Raw genomic sequence first — 16,285 nt, 5'->3', positions numbered from 1 at the left:
ATCTGAGTAGCCAATCAAATTGTCGTTAACAGGTCTTGAAGCATTTTGACAACAAAAAAGCATGGGCTAAGGTAGGCCCACTGCATCTTTAAATGACGTTTTCAGCGGGAAAGTGGAACAACAACAGAAACAATATCGGTTATTGTTATAGTTAAAAGCAACAATTAATAATATCCTGTCGGTTGTGGACTCGCATTATTACGCCTAAAGACTGTCAAGTCTATAGCAGATATGTTTGGCGAAGGTGACCATACACTTTTAACCCACCATTGACAGAACCCTTATAGTTACCCATATTGTGCCACCTAGTGGAATGCAATTAGTGTTCAGACGTAGTCTATGGTACCTGCACTGTATAATTTTTACTTAATTAATATGTTCACATTCTATTGGGATTTATATGATGTAGCTAAAATAAGAGCAGCTCTGCCCAGTCGTATGGACTTTACAAACTGTTTAAATAGAAGGTATAATGAATAGACTGCTTTTCATCTAGCATGGATGAGCTGAAATGTTTCCTTCTTTAAAATGAAAAAGGTCTATTGGTTGAAAGGCAGTGCAGTATGGCCTCTCTTTCTCAGATGGATCAGTATGTGGGTCTATTAGTTGAAAGGCAGTGCAGTATGGCCTCTCCAAAACTTGAAAATAATAGCACCACTACCTGTGTGGAAAAAAAATCAACAAAAATCTTTTTATCTAAAAACTGTCCACAAAGGCCACATTGAGTTCACCATATCATATCCAAATGACCACTCCAATGCTATTTATACCACTACTTTTTTTCCTAATCACAAATATATGGAACTCTCCGCTCTGAAGACAGAAAATCTATGTGTATAGAAAACAATGTAATGTGTACACATTTTGTGTAGTATTCTCCTTTAGCTCTTAATTTCTCTTAATGTAAGGTTTTTCTGTTTGACCACTACTGTTACCAACTATCATCTACGGTGTCATCCACTCCCTCTTCAATTGCAGGGTAGGGGAACCTCCTTAGATGGTCACAATCAGGCTAAATCAGGCTAAAAACGGGCCTTAAAATCAAGTCTTAGATGCCACCAGCCAACAGGAATACCAGCGCATTAATGTGTGACACTTTCAGCTTTATTCCACATTAAAGCTGCTGTAAGCTATTCTTTTAGGCAGTTAGGCTGGCTTTACATCAGAAATATAATAAAAAAATAAACACTCAAAGACAAAAACTCTGCTGGCAATGTGCCTGTTAATCAACAACTAAAATTCCAAAACCATTTCACTGGAATCTGTTGAAAAACTTTAGAGGCTAATGATCATTCTTAAGGCGACATTATGCTAGACCACTTGATCACTTTTTGAGGCATGCTTTTATAGGCAACTTGTTTTGGCAATATTCAAATAGGTTTGGATGGTGTATGGGCATGTGAAGGACAGATAAACACAACTTTTGTTCCCACACGCTACCCAGGTTACAGACTATGTAGTTCTGTGATGGACCGTACAGCAAAAATTGAGGAAATGGCCTCACAACATGGCCCTGCCAACTATACAGGTGCATTTGTAAAAAATGGTGGGAAAGTTATTTTTTTCCCGTAATTTAATTAAAAAGTGACACCTTTATATATTCTTGAATCATTACACATAAAGTTGCATGTTTCATGCTTTTTCTGTTTTAATCTGGATGATTATGGCCTACAGCTCAAAAATCCAGTATCTTAAAATATTAGAATAAAGAATTTAAAATACAGAAATATCAACCTGAGAATAGCATTAATCAGCTAATTAACTAAAAAAAAACCTGCATAGTCTCAATATCTCAGCATGGTTCATTACACACAACCATAATTATGTGGAAGACTGCTGACTTGACAGTTGTCTAGAAGACACTGACACCCTTGACACCCTATATGGGGAGGGTAAGACAAAAGTCATTGCTGAAAGGGCTGGCTGTTCGCAGTGCTGTATCAAAGCATATTCACGGAAAGTTGACTGGAAGGGAAAAGTGTGGTAGGAAAAGGTGCACAAGCAACAGGGATGCCGCAGCCTTGAGAGGATTGTCAAGCAAAGCCGATTCATGAACTTGAGGGAGCAATACAAAGAGTGGACTGAGGCCGGAGTCAGTGCGTCAAGAGCCACTACGCACAGATGTCTTCTGGAAATGGGCTACCAGTGTCGCATTCCTGTCAAGCCATTCCTGAACCAGAGACAACGTCAGAAGCGTCTTACCTGAGCGAAGGATAAAAAGTACTGGACAGTTGAAATTTAGCATTTCATTTGTAAATCATAGTCTGGAGGAAGAGTGGCGAGGCACAGAATCCAAGTTGCTTCAAGTTCAGTGTGAAGTTTCCAGTCAGTGATGATTTGGGGTGCCATCGTGCAGCGTCACCTGCCCACAGTGCCAAAACGACTGGTAACTGCTTTTCTGCTCAGTGTATTACTGTGCTGGATTGGCCAGCCAACTGGCCTGCGAATCTATGGGGTATTGTCAAGGGGAAAATTAGATCCGCCAGACCCAACAATACAGACGAGCTTAAGGCCGCTATCAAAGCAACCTGGGCTTCCATAACCCCTCAGGAATGCCACAGGTTGATTGCCTCCCTGATGCAGTAATTTGTGCAAAAGGAGACCTGACCAAGGAGACCTAACCTACATTTTTGTGTTTTGAGTTAATTAGCTGAATAGAGTGCTTCTCAGGTTGACATTTCTGTATTGCAAATGTTTTATTCTAATATTTCGAGATACTGGATTTTTGATTTCCATGAGCTGTAAGTCGTAATCATCAATATATTTAAAAAAAAAAGGCTTGAAACATGCCACTTTTTGTGTAATTATTCTAGAATATATGAAAGGGGCACTTTTTAAAATAAATTACAGAAGAAAATGATCTTTCCACGATATTCACATTTTTTGAGATGCACCTGTCTAGCCAAAGGACATTAGTTTGCCTACTAGCAAGCTTTTATCAGTCGTAACTGTTCTGTTGGTGTGTGTAAAGGTTTTATCAGGGGTAACTGTTCTGTTGGTGTTTGTAAAGGTTTTATCAGTCGTAACTGTTCTGTTGGTGTTTGTAAAGCTTTTATCAGTCGTAACTGAGCTGTTGGTGTTTGTAAAGGTTTTATCAGGGGTAACTGTTCTGTTGGTGTGTGTAAAGGTTTTATCAGGGGTAACTGTTCTGTTGGTGTTTGTAAAGGTTTTATCAGTCATAACTGTTCTGTTGGTGTTTGTAAAGCTTTTATCAGTCGTAACTGAGCTGTTGGTGTTTGTAAAGGTTTTATCAGGGGTAACTGTTCTGTTGGTGTTTGTAAAGGTTTTATTAGTCGTAACTGTGCTGTTGGTGTTTGAAAAGGTTTCGCATGCATTTTAGGTTATCGGTTCCCCGGTTTTAAACTCCTTACTGGTGCTGCTTTTCATAAAGGTGGCTGTTTTATGTCATCATGCTAGTAAGACAGAAAACATTGACCTTAAGAGAAAAAAACTGTTTCATCAGTGGTAACTGTGCTGTTGGTGTTTGTAACGGTTTTGCATGCATTGTAGGTAGTCGGTTCCCCGGTTTTAAACTCCTTACTGGTGCTACTATAGACTATGAGGACTGTGACCCATGGCAGAGAACCGAAAAGGACATGGTCAAATTCTTTCCAGAGGCCAAGCTCTTTAAGAGACCTTATAACCTTCTATGATGACCTCTCTGCGCCTGTAGCTACAAATAACTGTAGCAACACACTAACCTTTATATGTAGCAATGGTGCCAAGTGTATGACCCAAAAAGGAGCTTTAGCTGCTTTTTAAAATTAGTACAATTGACATATCAATATAGAATTACTTGAATACATTTACAAGCCAGATGTTATGTGTTTTTTATTTTTTTATTAAGAACACATACAATGGACAATATATATACCTCTAGACGTACTTTATACAAATCCATGTGACACTAAATACTACGGTGGTCTCTCCTTGTGTTTTCTATTCTATATTGTATTTAAACACTGATAACTTAATATAAAAAATCCCATCACTGCTATAAGCATCACCAAGAACCAAAAAAGTATGGAAGTCACTGTCCGTAGCTAGAGGTCGTGTCATCGTTTATGTCCGTCCAGTCATGTAGCAGGTCATGTCACATAAATCTCTGGAAGAAGGAAAACATTATACCTCAGAATAATACAAGAGCAATGATGTTTCACTTCTTCTGCTGTCTCTCTTCTTTCACAATGTGTTAAAGTCCAAGTACAAGCTATACTAGTGTTACGTAAAAATGTAGTTACACATTCATAGAGGCCATTCATAAAGTTTGCCGTTTTATGTCATCATGCTAGTAAGGCAGAAAACATTGCCCTTAAGAGCAAAAACCAAACTGACTAAAAAGCAAGGCCGTGGTCAGTATACATCAAAGGTCAGTTGCTTAGTTTTCATGTTTGAACCATGGCTCTAGCATTTCATCAGAAAGCTTTGACATTCCATCAAGACTACCTGGACTGGGTTCAGTGAAGTTAAAATTATGTCATAGTCATTTCCTTACACTGTTGAACATGTTTTAGGCACTATTTATGACTTCCCGACCATATGGTAGGCAGCAGGCTATCTGCTAAAATGGATGACAGCATTACCATAGACATTTGTCTATGATAGCTAGAAATGCTCCATAATATCTGCAAAAGGCTCCAGAACAATGAATCTGTCCATGCTGGACCCGTGGTCTTTGAAAGAAAAACATTGTATTTAACAGCATTATGCAGAAAATTATCTTTGAAAAAACATTTCACATAAATAAAACTTTACTGGAGAAGACCATTGTGTAAAAAAGAAAAACTCTTTTTGCACATAAGCAAACTAAATTAACTTAGCCTTCATTACCATATCTTACCGTGGGAGACGACTTACCTAGTTCTCCACTGGACATTAGTATGTCCTCTGGCGTTTGTGAGACTCTTCCTTTGGTGGGTCAGCCAACATCACCTTCATCTTCACCCCGTTCACAACCTTCCCATGCAGGGCTGCCATGGCCTCGTTGGCATGCTTCCTGTCCGCATACTTCATATAACCCACATTCCGCCCAGGTACCAGGTACACCTCAATCAAAGATCCAAAACGGCTGTGAAGAGGGAAAAGGAGGGATGGGGATGGGGGACACAGGACTTGAATGCCATGTGCAAGTCTTTCTTTAAATCACCCACAACATGACTAACGCACCTGTACGGTAACTAATTATAAATGATAATCAAGTGCAAATGGAGTAATGATCATCCTTAGTTTTATGTGACTCTGTCCATTAACATTTCCCTTTGAGGGGGCCAGGATTATCTGAGGTACTTCCAAAATGTCTGCAGTGATCAATGCTGCTTGCATCGTCTCCCATACCAGAATAAATCTTCCAGCACGTCCACTGGTAGTGGTGAAGGGTTGAAGATGACAAAGAGGCGTTCTTTGACGGCGCTGTCTGAGGGTGCCATTTTCTTTACTGATGGAAGATTGACATCTGTCTGAACTCTAGGCTTTTGTGAAGTTGGTGGAGGTGGAGCATAACCCTACAGTGGAATGCCCAAGTATTAGAAAAACACAATGTCTTTCTCTGTCAATCAAGAAATATCACAAGACCTACAAACTATTCATCTGAGAATGGACATTTGAAGAGAGCAAACATTTGTGATTTAGGAGTAATTCCTTACCGTACTGGTCTTCATAAGCTGTGGTCCAGTGGGGCCATTCCACACCATGGACATCATCTGCGCTGCCACCAACTGCATTGCCATCTTCCCCACCGGACTGAGAAAACAAGAAATAAGATATGAGAGGGTGCCTCTGAAGAGCTAGAAGTCAAATGTAAACAAATTGCTAGGACAAAGGTCAAACAGCCCCACACCTGGTCCTGTCTTCCCCATCATCAACGTAAGTCACAACAAGGCGGTTTCCAGGTGGGTATTCAAAGCCATTCAGCTTTTCTTTGGCATATACAGCAGAGCCAAGGTTGTTGTATCGAATCATTGCTTGTCCTGAAAATGACAAGAACATGAGAAACTGTTATGTTTTAAAAGGTGAGACAAGTTCCTCCCAGAGAACGGACCTTGGTATTAGAAATGGAGTCATAAGTCCTGTTACAACAAAAAAAAATGAATTTGCAAATTGAATGTTTGGTGTTAGAGAAACAATTCAGTCAAGGGGCTTGAAACTGATCAAATTCGCAGTCAGGCACCACGCGCCCAGGATGTGCAGCAACTGGTGCATTACCTTTGCTGAACCCGTACTGATCTCGTTGCATCTCACAATAGTCCATCCCTGGGATCAGATCAAAAAGACTGTAGGCCTGCTCCTGTGTAATGGCTGCCCTTGAAGTCACCATCAGACATCTGGTGATCATGTCACTATTCCACACGTCCCCTGATGCATAGTTATTGTTGTCTGCTGTACAGAGACAATGTCTACTTATGGATGGTGTACAAAAGAGCACAAATGACAATTCACATGAAAACGTATAAAAGAGTTGAGTTAAGTCATAAACTAATTATGGCATATAGAAAGATAGACAGTACCACTAAAAGGGTATCCACTCATTCCTGATTCATTGGCCACATGTTCAGATCTTGAGTTGCCAAAATACTCGTTTTCTGTTGGTGAAGTTTTGTTCCTTGGCTCAGCGAGGATCGCTCTATAAGCTGTTAAAGTTTGAAGTAATGTGTCAGAGACAAGAGGAGCAGTTTGAAGACAATAAGACAAATGTAATGGGGAAATATTTTTTTGCCAGGTGCTTCAGAAATGTCATGTTTCATCATTTCAAACTTCTGACATCCATTTACCACTTAAAACGGGTTCTTACTTTTGTCACAGTTCTCTATGGCCATGGCTGCTTGTGATGGCTTATGAAACCGCACATATGCAAGCCCTTTGCTTTCTCCAGTCTGTTTGTTCTTTATGATAATACAGTACTCTATATCTCCATAGTCCTGTGGAACATACAAAATAAAAAGTGTTAAACTTTGTTTTTCTTTCCAAAAAGCTAAGCATCCTTGAGACAGCTCTCACCTTGAACGTGTCTTTCAAGTCTTCCTCCGTGAATGTCTTTGGGATCATTACAAATATTCGAGTTAACTCCTCATCCTCTACATCTCTGTGGCTTCCCGATGACCTAGACTGGGCGATGAACACCTGACACATCAAATGAAAATTATGTTAAGCAGTTAGGAACACGCTCCAACGTTTTGAACAGAGTGTAAGACCATGAAGACTAGATTATATCCCAACCTTAATAGGTTTTGTTCCTTCAACCAAACATTTCCCGTGCATTTCTTCCATGGCGGTACATGCTTGAGAGGATTTTGCGAATTTCACAAAAGCCACTCCTTTGGACTCTTTTGTCTGTTTGTCTTTTACCATCCATATGTCCTGGACTTCCCCAAAAGCAGAAAAATGATCTCGAATATTGTCTTCGGTGATAGATTTGCTCGTTACTAAAAACAACCTGCTATTAGGTGGGTCATCGAGATACGAAGATGGTCTGGTGTTGTCTTCCATTTTGAATCAACCAACAATTACTCTTGAAAAGTTAATAATAACTATATTCCCACAAACAGACAAAGAGACATCGGCTAAAATGACGGTTTCAGTTGATTTCAGATGAACAAATTGCTGTAAATACAGGGAAAATGCGGTATTTCCCGTTTCTCACGTGATCGTTGTCTTGCCGTCCCTTTCTAGATCACAGCGCCCCTGTCGGTGTGGTGGCTAGCATTCCTGGTTGTAAAACATCTCCCTCACCTGTTAAATGTGACAGAAGGGTCATTGTACTATGATTGCTGTTATGAGTTATGATGAATGTCATAAGAGAAATTAAGTATTTTTGTTCATCTTTCTCCATTCCATACAGTATTGAAAATACAGTGTCGTACAGTGTCACAGTGCTGATGTAAGCAGGAGACATGCTGGGTGCAGAAAGTGACGTCAGACCCTCCTCCAACTCACCTTATTTAGCCTTAGCGCGTAGCATTCAGCACTCATTTAACCGGCAAGCACGCGACGTGGATAACTGTCTGGATACCGGGCGTAACTAAAGTGGAGATTTAAACAGTGAATTTGACTCAAAACAGGTAAGACAAATCACTGCTTAGTCAGTTATGTAAGTTTGTAATCTGTTTTGCATGTTTCTGTGCTTGTATTTTCGCTCACGACTAGGGGTGGGTTATTTTCCGTAACGATAAAGCTATTGTTACTCTTGGCTAATGTAGATGGCTAAGTCCGATGGAATTTTTTCTAGGAGAAGTTTCTTCTCAGCTGCAGTTGTAATACTTAAGCTATTTTGGTTGGGTTGGATTCAAAGCTTTGTATTATTAGACAATACTTATTGGTCGTATGATCTAACACTGACAATTCTTAATGCTAACATGTTAGCCAGTTCTTGTGAACTGTGTAAGGCTAACTGTAGAATTGGCTCTTAAATTGGTGACACCCGCATGGTAACGATTAAGATGGGCTAAGTAGTAGTAGTAGTGGTGGCTTGAGTAACAAGACATTGTGTTTTTATGGCCATGTAGAACTTGTGCTGTCTAGAGTTATCTTTCCAGTAAATACCTGCTAGCCAGGACATGTATGCTTGCGAAAGCATTCCACCCTGGTATGTAACGTGGTGTTCAGGAAGAAGGTCAAACTTGCTAGCTAGCTAGTTAGCTAACGTTGCCGGCATTTGAAGTTGCGCAACTCGCGCCCGTAGGCTTTCATAAAAGCGCCCCTCCCAGGACAAACGACGCAACAAGAGACACATCAGTTTATTCCGGTTTACGTCGTCTGATCAGTGCCCCTCCGTTTGTGGTCAGTAATTGGTACACTTACTATAATTAGTAATGGCAGTATGTAGTAGTAAAGAGACCTCACTCTAACGTAACTTTTCTCTTACAGGAAGAATGGGAGACGTTGCGAAAGGAAAGAAGGTTTTCGTCCAGAAGTGTGCCCAGTGTCACACAGTTGATAATGGAGGAAAGCACAAAGTCGGGCCCAACCTATGGGGTCTCTTCGGTCGCAAGACGGGACAAGCTGAGGGTTACTCGTACACGGATGCCAACAAAGCTAAAGGTAACTAACGTTTTTATGGAACTTCCTTACAGTGAAGTGAACGCAATTCGTTTTAAAGTACGTTTTTCTTAATGGCTGTAAATGTTGTTCCAATTTTAGGCATCATCTGGGACGAAAAGACACTCACGGTTTACCTGGAAAACCCCAAGAAATACATTCCTGGCACCAAGATGATCTTTGCCGGCATCAAGAAGAAGGGCGAACGTGCCGATCTTATAGCCTACCTCAAGGATTCAACTTCATAGACCGTCTTTTCCTTTTGTATAGTCACTACTTCAATCATGTCTTATTTTTGATGTTAAGGTTCACACAACTCTTATGCCTTCATGGCCCTTTAACAGTTATCTGTTTTGCCTTTTATTTTTCACACCATGCCTCTGAAAGTTGCCAACAGCTGATGGTATTACCTTCTTTAGGTCATTGTTCCGCATGTGACTCCAGCTGTCATTCTTTCACCTGGAAGGAGTAAAGTATATTCCCTGGTTTTAACAGGTGCTGTTATAAATAAATTATTTACCTTCTCGCAACAAGCCTTGTTAGAACTGAAAAATTACTGTACGGGAAACATGTGTCTTATAATCTTTCCGGTCTTAAGTAGTCAAACGTGTTTATGTTTTTATTTATGAATTTTTGGGTAGGCCCAAACAGTTGACTTATGTATTTTTCTTCTGTCTAAGAAATGTTGTGTCTCTTTGCCTTGCATAAAGTCACCGTGGTCTTATTCTACAGTGTGAAATAAATAATTTTACCAGAATAATGAGCGATTTGTTTTATAGCCTTCAAATTCACATTAGGTTAGGTTTGTCAACAGTGAAATGCTTTATATTTTAGTTTAAACCAGTTACCTAGGAAGAAAAAATTGTAAGTACTGGTACTTTTTCAGGCACTGTAAAATCTTGACTTGATGGTTACAAAAGAGCTTCACATATGAGTGGATGATGATAGAGGCATTTCAGTAACTCCATATAAGCTTTTATGTATTTGAATAGATTGCCAAAGTGAATGCTGTCAAGGCACACCACAGAAGGAGAATTGGTTACGCATGGTTATACATTTACATTACTTTGCCTTAAAACCATAGTCTACAATGCTGTCCATTATTTCTAATCCAATAAACTGTCAAATCAGCCAAGTAGCCTACGGTCTCTAGCTGGCTGTGTCTGCTCAAGAACTCTGTCCATACAGAGTCCTAACTCTAAATGGGGAAACGAGCTGGCTTGGACCACCATACACACTTGCAGTCAGTCACACAAGGAACTATATTAAACTGCCTTCTGGCACCACCTCTGTGGAACGAATCCCTCATGGCCTCCACTGTGTTGTGATGGTACTGTCTCTGAATCCATCCTACGTGGCCACAATGTTAGTGAACAACTAGGTATTTTAATGTTTTGAAAAAGCACCACCTTATGGAAAACCCGGAAAAAGTGACTTTTCAACAAAGTATGTATTTTGGCCTGGTTCTGAAATATGCAGGATTTGTCAGCCCATGTATATCTGACCATTCTTTTGAATACCTGATACAGCACTGACCAGTGTGGCATCATCAGGGATTGCAGTTGTCCACATTCCCCTGTATGCCTGTCAATGCTGAACTGGTCTTTGCTCTGCTGTGCAGTTCTGTTTGTGGTGAAGGTGTTCTTCCCCTCAAGCTCTTCCCCTCATGTATCCCAGCTGCCCCCTTCCCGTGCAGCACACATGATTTTAATTGTTATCAGTTGTGACATGTTGGTCATCTGAGACCAGACTAAACTAGAATACGCTTCTTAAGACAACCAAAGTCTCCCCTGTTCTCATTGGCTGAGGAGTTGCTCCTAATGTACTGCATTTTGGCCACATATTTGATCCAAAGACTAATGGAACGAATTTAATGTCACTAATGGCTTAGTCAACCATTATATTGTCAATGCTGCCATCTAGTGGAGACTATGCAATGCTCGCATTTAGTGCTGTTGAAATAAAATATTTGTTTAGATGCTGATACAGGTGAGTGCCTCAGCATGTGAGAAGTGTCCAAAAGATTTAATTTGCATTTTCCTTACAGAAAGGAAACATTGCATACCTTTCAAAATACAAGTCAGCATCTTTGAGTTATTTATGTCATTACTGGAGCTGATATGAACAGCCCCACGGTTTTAAATACCTATCACATAACCTATCAGATAAAATGAATGCATAGGACAGAAATGTCTTGATTTCCCATGGTCATATATTCGTACAAACCCCATTGTGAGGAGGATCCTTTCTTGTCAGCTAATAGTAAAATGACATCTCTTCCACTGCTGTCTTCGGGCATAGTGTCACATGGGCTGTTTTTGCACTGGCTCCCTCTAGAGCTATTAAGACACTCTCCCCTGATTATCAGTTCAATTCAGTTTTATTTATACATCACCAATAACAATTGAAAAAGCCTATAGACTGATATATTTGGGTGTTTTGTAACTTAATTTCATAACTTCACATAACAGAACACACCTCCATTTGACCTCCACTCTTAAGTTGCATAACACCAAGGCCACAGCCATCTTGCCTGGTGCCTGACCTTTTGTATATGTTGGAGCCATCACACATGGTCCCTGGCTTTTGTGTGTCTTGGAGCCAGAGCTTTTAGATTCTGATTGTTGGCTTTTGGCTGCAGCCACGACAAGATGGTTGAGGCCAAAGGTCATTGCCATCAATATGGCTTATAAAAACAAGGTTATACACAGCATTAAAAGTGGATAAAAATGGAAAAAGCCAGCATTCAAATAATGACTTGTAGACTAGCTTAACCATCTGCAGGTAAAGCTCTTACTATGGAGAAATGTATGAAATTATTAAAATATTTCATCTTATAATAAATATGCGATGCTCTGCTAATTATTCAAACATCAAATGAAGTATACTATGGCATGCCACAGGCTATGGAGGGTAATAAAACCCAGGTTAGGGTAAGGGAAGGAATTGGAAACGGGATTGGATAACAACCCAGGTTAGGGTGAGGAGAAAGAGAAGTTGCCTGGCATGGTCATTTTTAATCAAGTTGATGGAAACCCTGTGGAATTTCCTCTTTCACTCACTGCTTTTTCTCCTGTCCATCTCAGAAAAAAGGATTATGAGAGGACTGAGCAACAGGATGGCACCTTTGCTTCTTCTCTGGGTCAGGATTTCACATATGCACTGATGTCCTTGCAGTCATCCTGAAATGGCAAGATCCTGAAGATCGTCTGGTAAAAACATTCTGCACAAGAGGAGCTAGCCCCTACCTTCCACATTCTCTGAACTAACACAAAGGAGAAGTTTTTGGAAGCTATGAGATGCTTATAGCCCTCCCACCTTCTCTGAGGACTTCTCAGCAGTGGGGACCACCAACTTTAGGATGAAGGGTGTTTCATGGGTCAGACAGAGCCCAGATTTGTAATCTACTCATTGTGGCTGTTTCTTTGGCAAGATGAGATGGGCCAAGTTCAAGCGCAAATCTCCTTCTGCTGAGCTGATAAACAAGCTGGCATAGTATTGCACACCCCTTTCACTTAACTCAGGCCGATTGTGGGAGCTGGACAGAGAAATCACATCAAATACTACTGGTCATTCCCGCTGACAGTCTTTCGTTTAGCTGACTAACGGTTTTTTTGTAAACATACTGCTAGTATCAGAAGGCTTGATTGTGGTGATGGAGACAAAGGCTGTGGAGTACTTTGGCCTGAACCTGCAGCCTCGCCACCGTGTGGTTATTGTCTTGATTACTACTTCAAACTTACCGCTGGCAGTGGATTCTCAGCTGGCAGAACCCAATATCCCATCCAGAACATTTACTCTAAATAATTACTCTGCTTTGCCAAATTATATTTTGTCTATTTTTAATTCAGAAGTTGGTACCGTTTTATATGGTGGACAAGCTAATTTGTACCTGTTTTCACAGAGGAAATATTAATTGTTTTGTTAATACTTATTATTTTGTTAAAACAATTTATATTTCCTCTGTCAAAACATGTTCAAACGCAAATATAAACTTCTTGTTTTACTGGTACTATATATATACATTGCATGTAATCCCTCTTTTCGTAAGACAATGCCTGACGTGGTCTCAGAGTAACCTCCCCTGGTCTGATCCACCAGAGGCCACTGTGACCCCATGTTTCTGCACATTTAACTATTGTTGGCCATGAAGCACATTACAGTAATGGGTAGTAGGCCTAGCCTACCTATTATTATAAGATCTCAGTGCATGCGGTGTAGCCTATACTCAAAGACAACTTTAGCCAATAGACTGCATTAGTTATGAGACAGAAGAATATGTCAATGAAAGATAATGCAACGTGGAGCACATTTCCAATTGTAACATATATCCTACACAGAAATATCCTGAGATGTCCATATCACCCTGTTCGTCGAAACTTGAGGGAATTTTCTTTTTAAAATACGCAGGTCTAACAGCGTGACACGCTCCAGTGCTCCTAGGGAGTGCAAAACAACCGGAGAGAAAATTCCGGTATGAGATTGGTTGCCAAATTTGCCATCTCTCTTGTTAAATTATGAAAAGTAGTTGAAGCAAAAGGATTTTGTATCTGCGTGGCTAAATTACCGTTACGTTCACGTCTATCACAAGGTTTTATTTCGAGTGTCACTAAAACCATGTTAATTCTACGTTCCATACCCTGATAACAGTCTCTGATACCACTCTAAGCAGGTCCCTGGTCAGGATCAGGTCCGTAGGCTACCTCATTCAGCTGCTATCACTGTAGGCTATAACTTAGGCTGCTTCAGAATTAATTCAGTTGCGCATGATAGTCGTCGTCTGGTAGTTTACCTATATGTAAAAGCCAGCAACAAAGTGGAGGTTATAACCTGTCGTGCGCAATGAGAAACAACGGACACACCATGTAGCCTACCGTCGTACGCTTAAACCAAAAAGCGCTTTTTGTAGTTTGGACTACAACATTTGAGACCTGGCAACCCTACGTACAGCAAAAACTATCAATCGCTACCTACGTCACGCAGGTTGCTACATCAGCTCGCGGACTCCTCTAGTCTTTGCTGATGCTGGCTATGAGGCGCAGAATTAGAACGTGGAACAAACCGAAGTTGGGATAAAATATTATTGCGTCGTCCTCATATTACATTTGCAATGCCACATTCAAAGAGTAGTGAGTAGTAGGATGCTTATACATGACTATTTGGAAAAACGGTTTATTGTATATGCTATTTTCCTGTACAAACAGGCTATTGCATTTTATTGGCAGATGACGGTGGGATCTTTGTTTTATCAGTACACCGTGGATTGCATTTAATACCACTCTACGCTTTGCGACAAAATAAATGAAATTTCACGGTGGAATTTTCCTGGATAGGTTCATTGCGAACCACAAACCCAACAGAAATGGCTATGGCAAGTATGGTCTTTTCTGACGTGGAAAGTTTTCTCGACAAAAACCCTGAGTTATTCGAAGACTATCTTAACAGGAAGGGGAAATTCAGCATGGTTGAAAAGTGGCTTAAAAATCATCAAGCAAGTAAAACTCCAGCGAACGTCACTACGGAGCCAGAGAAAAACAACGCTTGTAAAGATAGCTGGGCAAGCAAAGGAGATGGCTTACAGAGGCGAACATCGCAAAAAGAGCTTCGAAAAACTTTCGCCAGGTCAAAAGCTGTCAACCACAACAGGACATATGATGAACACGTCAATTACAGAGCACAGGAGCCTTTGACAAGTATGAGGAGACGGGCTTTACTGAGAAAAGCCAGCTCCTTACCTCCGACAACCGCTCATATTCTGAGCGCCCTGCTGGAATCACGCGTTAACATCCCTCAGTATCCCTCCACAGCCATAGATTTCAAATATTACTTGAAGCAACATAATGAAAGAGAGTTCTTCCTGGAGTTAGTGAAAGACATATCGAATGACTTGGATATAACCAGCCTCAGTTACAAAATCCTTGTATTTGTGTGTATCATGGTTGATGCTGACCGCTGTTCCCTGTTTCTTGTTGAAGGCAGCGCCAGCAAAAAGACTCTAGTCTCCAAATTTTTTGACGTGCACGCAGGGACTACCGTGTTACCATCTTTTCATAATTCGGATGAAGTTCAAGTTCCTTGGGGGAAGGGGATAATTGGATATGTTGCGGAACATGGTGAAACCGTGAATATACCAGATGCGTATCAGGTGTGTTGTAGCGTAAATTGCTGTGGTGTTAAATTATCCATGAAACCATGAAGTGCTTATGTTTCTTCCTCCCTTATTATTTAAAATATGCATATTGTTTCTAAGATTTTCGCCCTCCAGATTTAAATTTACTACCAACTATGACTAACAAGTGGAGCAGCCACCAAGATTAAGTAAATGAAGAGACCCTTGAATAAGTGCAGATCTCACTTGAAATCTGAAAATAGGTTACAGCTTACTCAACGAAATCACAATATTATCCTGTATGACGTATTGCTAATTCGTTTGTATTAGCCTAAATCAGTTGTAAAGTCTTATCATTGCTCCCAACTTAAAATATTCGTTGTTCCATGGCAGACTTCTCGTGTATGCAACAGATGTTTCAGCTGATTTCTGTAGGCCTACAGTAGGTGATGGTGGAGGGTACTGTAACTACAGAATTAAATGATATTCTTTGTTTATCATTATACATTGCCAAAATGAGCATGCTTTCATCAGCCATAGACCGGCAGTAACAACTTCTGGATGAAAAAAGCGGTGCATCAGTACAAAATACAGTCAGAGGTTTAGAGCAGTGTCCTCTCACTCTTTTATTTAGCTATAAGGAGTAAAAATTGATTCAGCATAATTGCCCATTTGTCGTCTTTATGTTATTGCAGGATCATCGTTTCAGTGATGAGATTGACAAGCTGACTGGATACAAGACAAAGTCACTTCTGTGTATGCCCATTGAGAACAGCGACGGGGAGATCATTGGCGTGGCTCAGGCCATCAACAAGAACCCTGGTGGTGTTCTCTTTACAGAGGATGATGAGAAGGTAACCATGGTTGATCCTAGATGCTGCTGTGTTTTCACTGTCCAAGTGCAATATGACCGCTCTATCAGACACAAGTGAATAACTCCCCCCTGTGTTGTGCATTGGTGATCAATACACAATTAGCCCTCCTCTCTACCACAGCAATCAGTGATGCAGAGTCCATGCATGTCCCCTTGCACTCCCTCCCACCCTCTCTCTCCATAATTTATGAGTTCATTCTTTTAGACTGTTTCATTTAATCATACTACCAAGTGTAGTTCCAAAAGAGTCATACCAAAATCAGATTTGACTG

At 40.5% G+C, this 16,285-nt stretch overlaps 3 protein-coding genes across 3 annotated transcripts in view; 2 read left to right on the top strand and 1 right to left on the bottom strand.

Annotated features, from left to right (window-relative positions):
* Positions 1-3,890: 3,890 nt before the first annotated feature.
* On the bottom strand, positions 3,891-7,591 carry rbm45 (RNA binding motif protein 45). Its single transcript, XM_080838866.1, has 10 exons — positions 7,213-7,591; positions 6,994-7,116; positions 6,788-6,914; positions 6,504-6,626; positions 6,202-6,375; positions 5,837-5,966; positions 5,643-5,739; positions 5,335-5,501; positions 4,858-5,068; positions 3,891-4,105 (listed from the first exon to the last, which is right to left on the bottom strand). Exons 1-9 carry the CDS (start codon positions 7,480-7,482, stop codon positions 4,876-4,878), a joined length of 1,404 nt encoding a protein of 467 aa, XP_080694992.1. The 5' UTR covers positions 7,483-7,591; the 3' UTR covers positions 3,891-4,105; positions 4,858-4,875.
* Positions 7,592-7,939: 348 nt separating this feature from the next.
* On the top strand, positions 7,940-9,790 carry LOC308366272 (cytochrome c iso-1/iso-2-like). The gene is made up of 3 exons (XM_080839916.1): positions 7,940-8,054; positions 8,860-9,033; positions 9,133-9,790. The coding sequence occupies exons 2-3, from the start codon at positions 8,865-8,867 to the stop codon at positions 9,276-9,278; spliced, it is 315 nt and encodes a 104-aa protein (XP_080696042.1). The 5' UTR covers positions 7,940-8,054; positions 8,860-8,864; the 3' UTR covers positions 9,279-9,790.
* Positions 9,791-14,392: 4,602 nt separating this feature from the next.
* pde11a (phosphodiesterase 11a) overlaps positions 14,393-16,285 on the top strand; it is a gene marked incomplete at both ends in the record, with an annotated part of 38,204 nt that continues 36,311 nt past the window's right edge. Inside the window, 2 exons of the mRNA XM_080838847.1 lie at positions 14,393-15,175; positions 15,835-15,993. Of these exons, the coding sequence (XP_080694973.1) occupies positions 14,393-15,175; positions 15,835-15,993 (942 nt within the window). The remainder of the gene's footprint in view (positions 15,176-15,834; positions 15,994-16,285) is intronic.

The sequence above is a fragment of the Sprattus sprattus genome (assembly GCF_963457725.1).
Source record: "Sprattus sprattus genome assembly, chromosome: 5".
Classification (NCBI taxonomy): Eukaryota; Metazoa; Chordata; class Actinopteri; order Clupeiformes; family Clupeidae; genus Sprattus; species Sprattus sprattus.
The sequence above is the reverse complement of the archived record's forward strand: the minus strand, read 5'-3'. Positions and strand labels throughout refer to the sequence as shown.

What these genes read in the sequence shown, in the direction of transcription:
- rbm45 (XM_080838866.1), bottom strand. Translation starts at nt 7,482, where the DNA reads ATGGAAGACAACACCAGACCATCTTCGTATCTCGATGACCCACCTAAT. An exon ending in ACTTGAAAGACACGTTCAAG is followed by an intron (nt 6,915 to 6,993) that starts GTGAGAGCTGTC and finishes TATGTTCCACAG; the next exon opens with GACTATGGAGATATAGAGTA. An exon ending in GTGCTGGAAGATTTATTCTG is followed by an intron (nt 5,069 to 5,334) that starts GTATGGGAGACG and finishes CCCTCTTCACAG; the next exon opens with CCGTTTTGGATCTTTGATTG.
- LOC308366272 (XM_080839916.1), top strand. Translation starts at nt 8,865, where the DNA reads ATGGGAGACGTTGCGAAAGGAAAGAAGGTTTTCGTCCAGAAGTGTGCC. An exon ending in GGATGCCAACAAAGCTAAAG is followed by an intron (nt 9,034 to 9,132) that starts GTAACTAACGTT and finishes TTCCAATTTTAG; the next exon opens with GCATCATCTGGGACGAAAAG.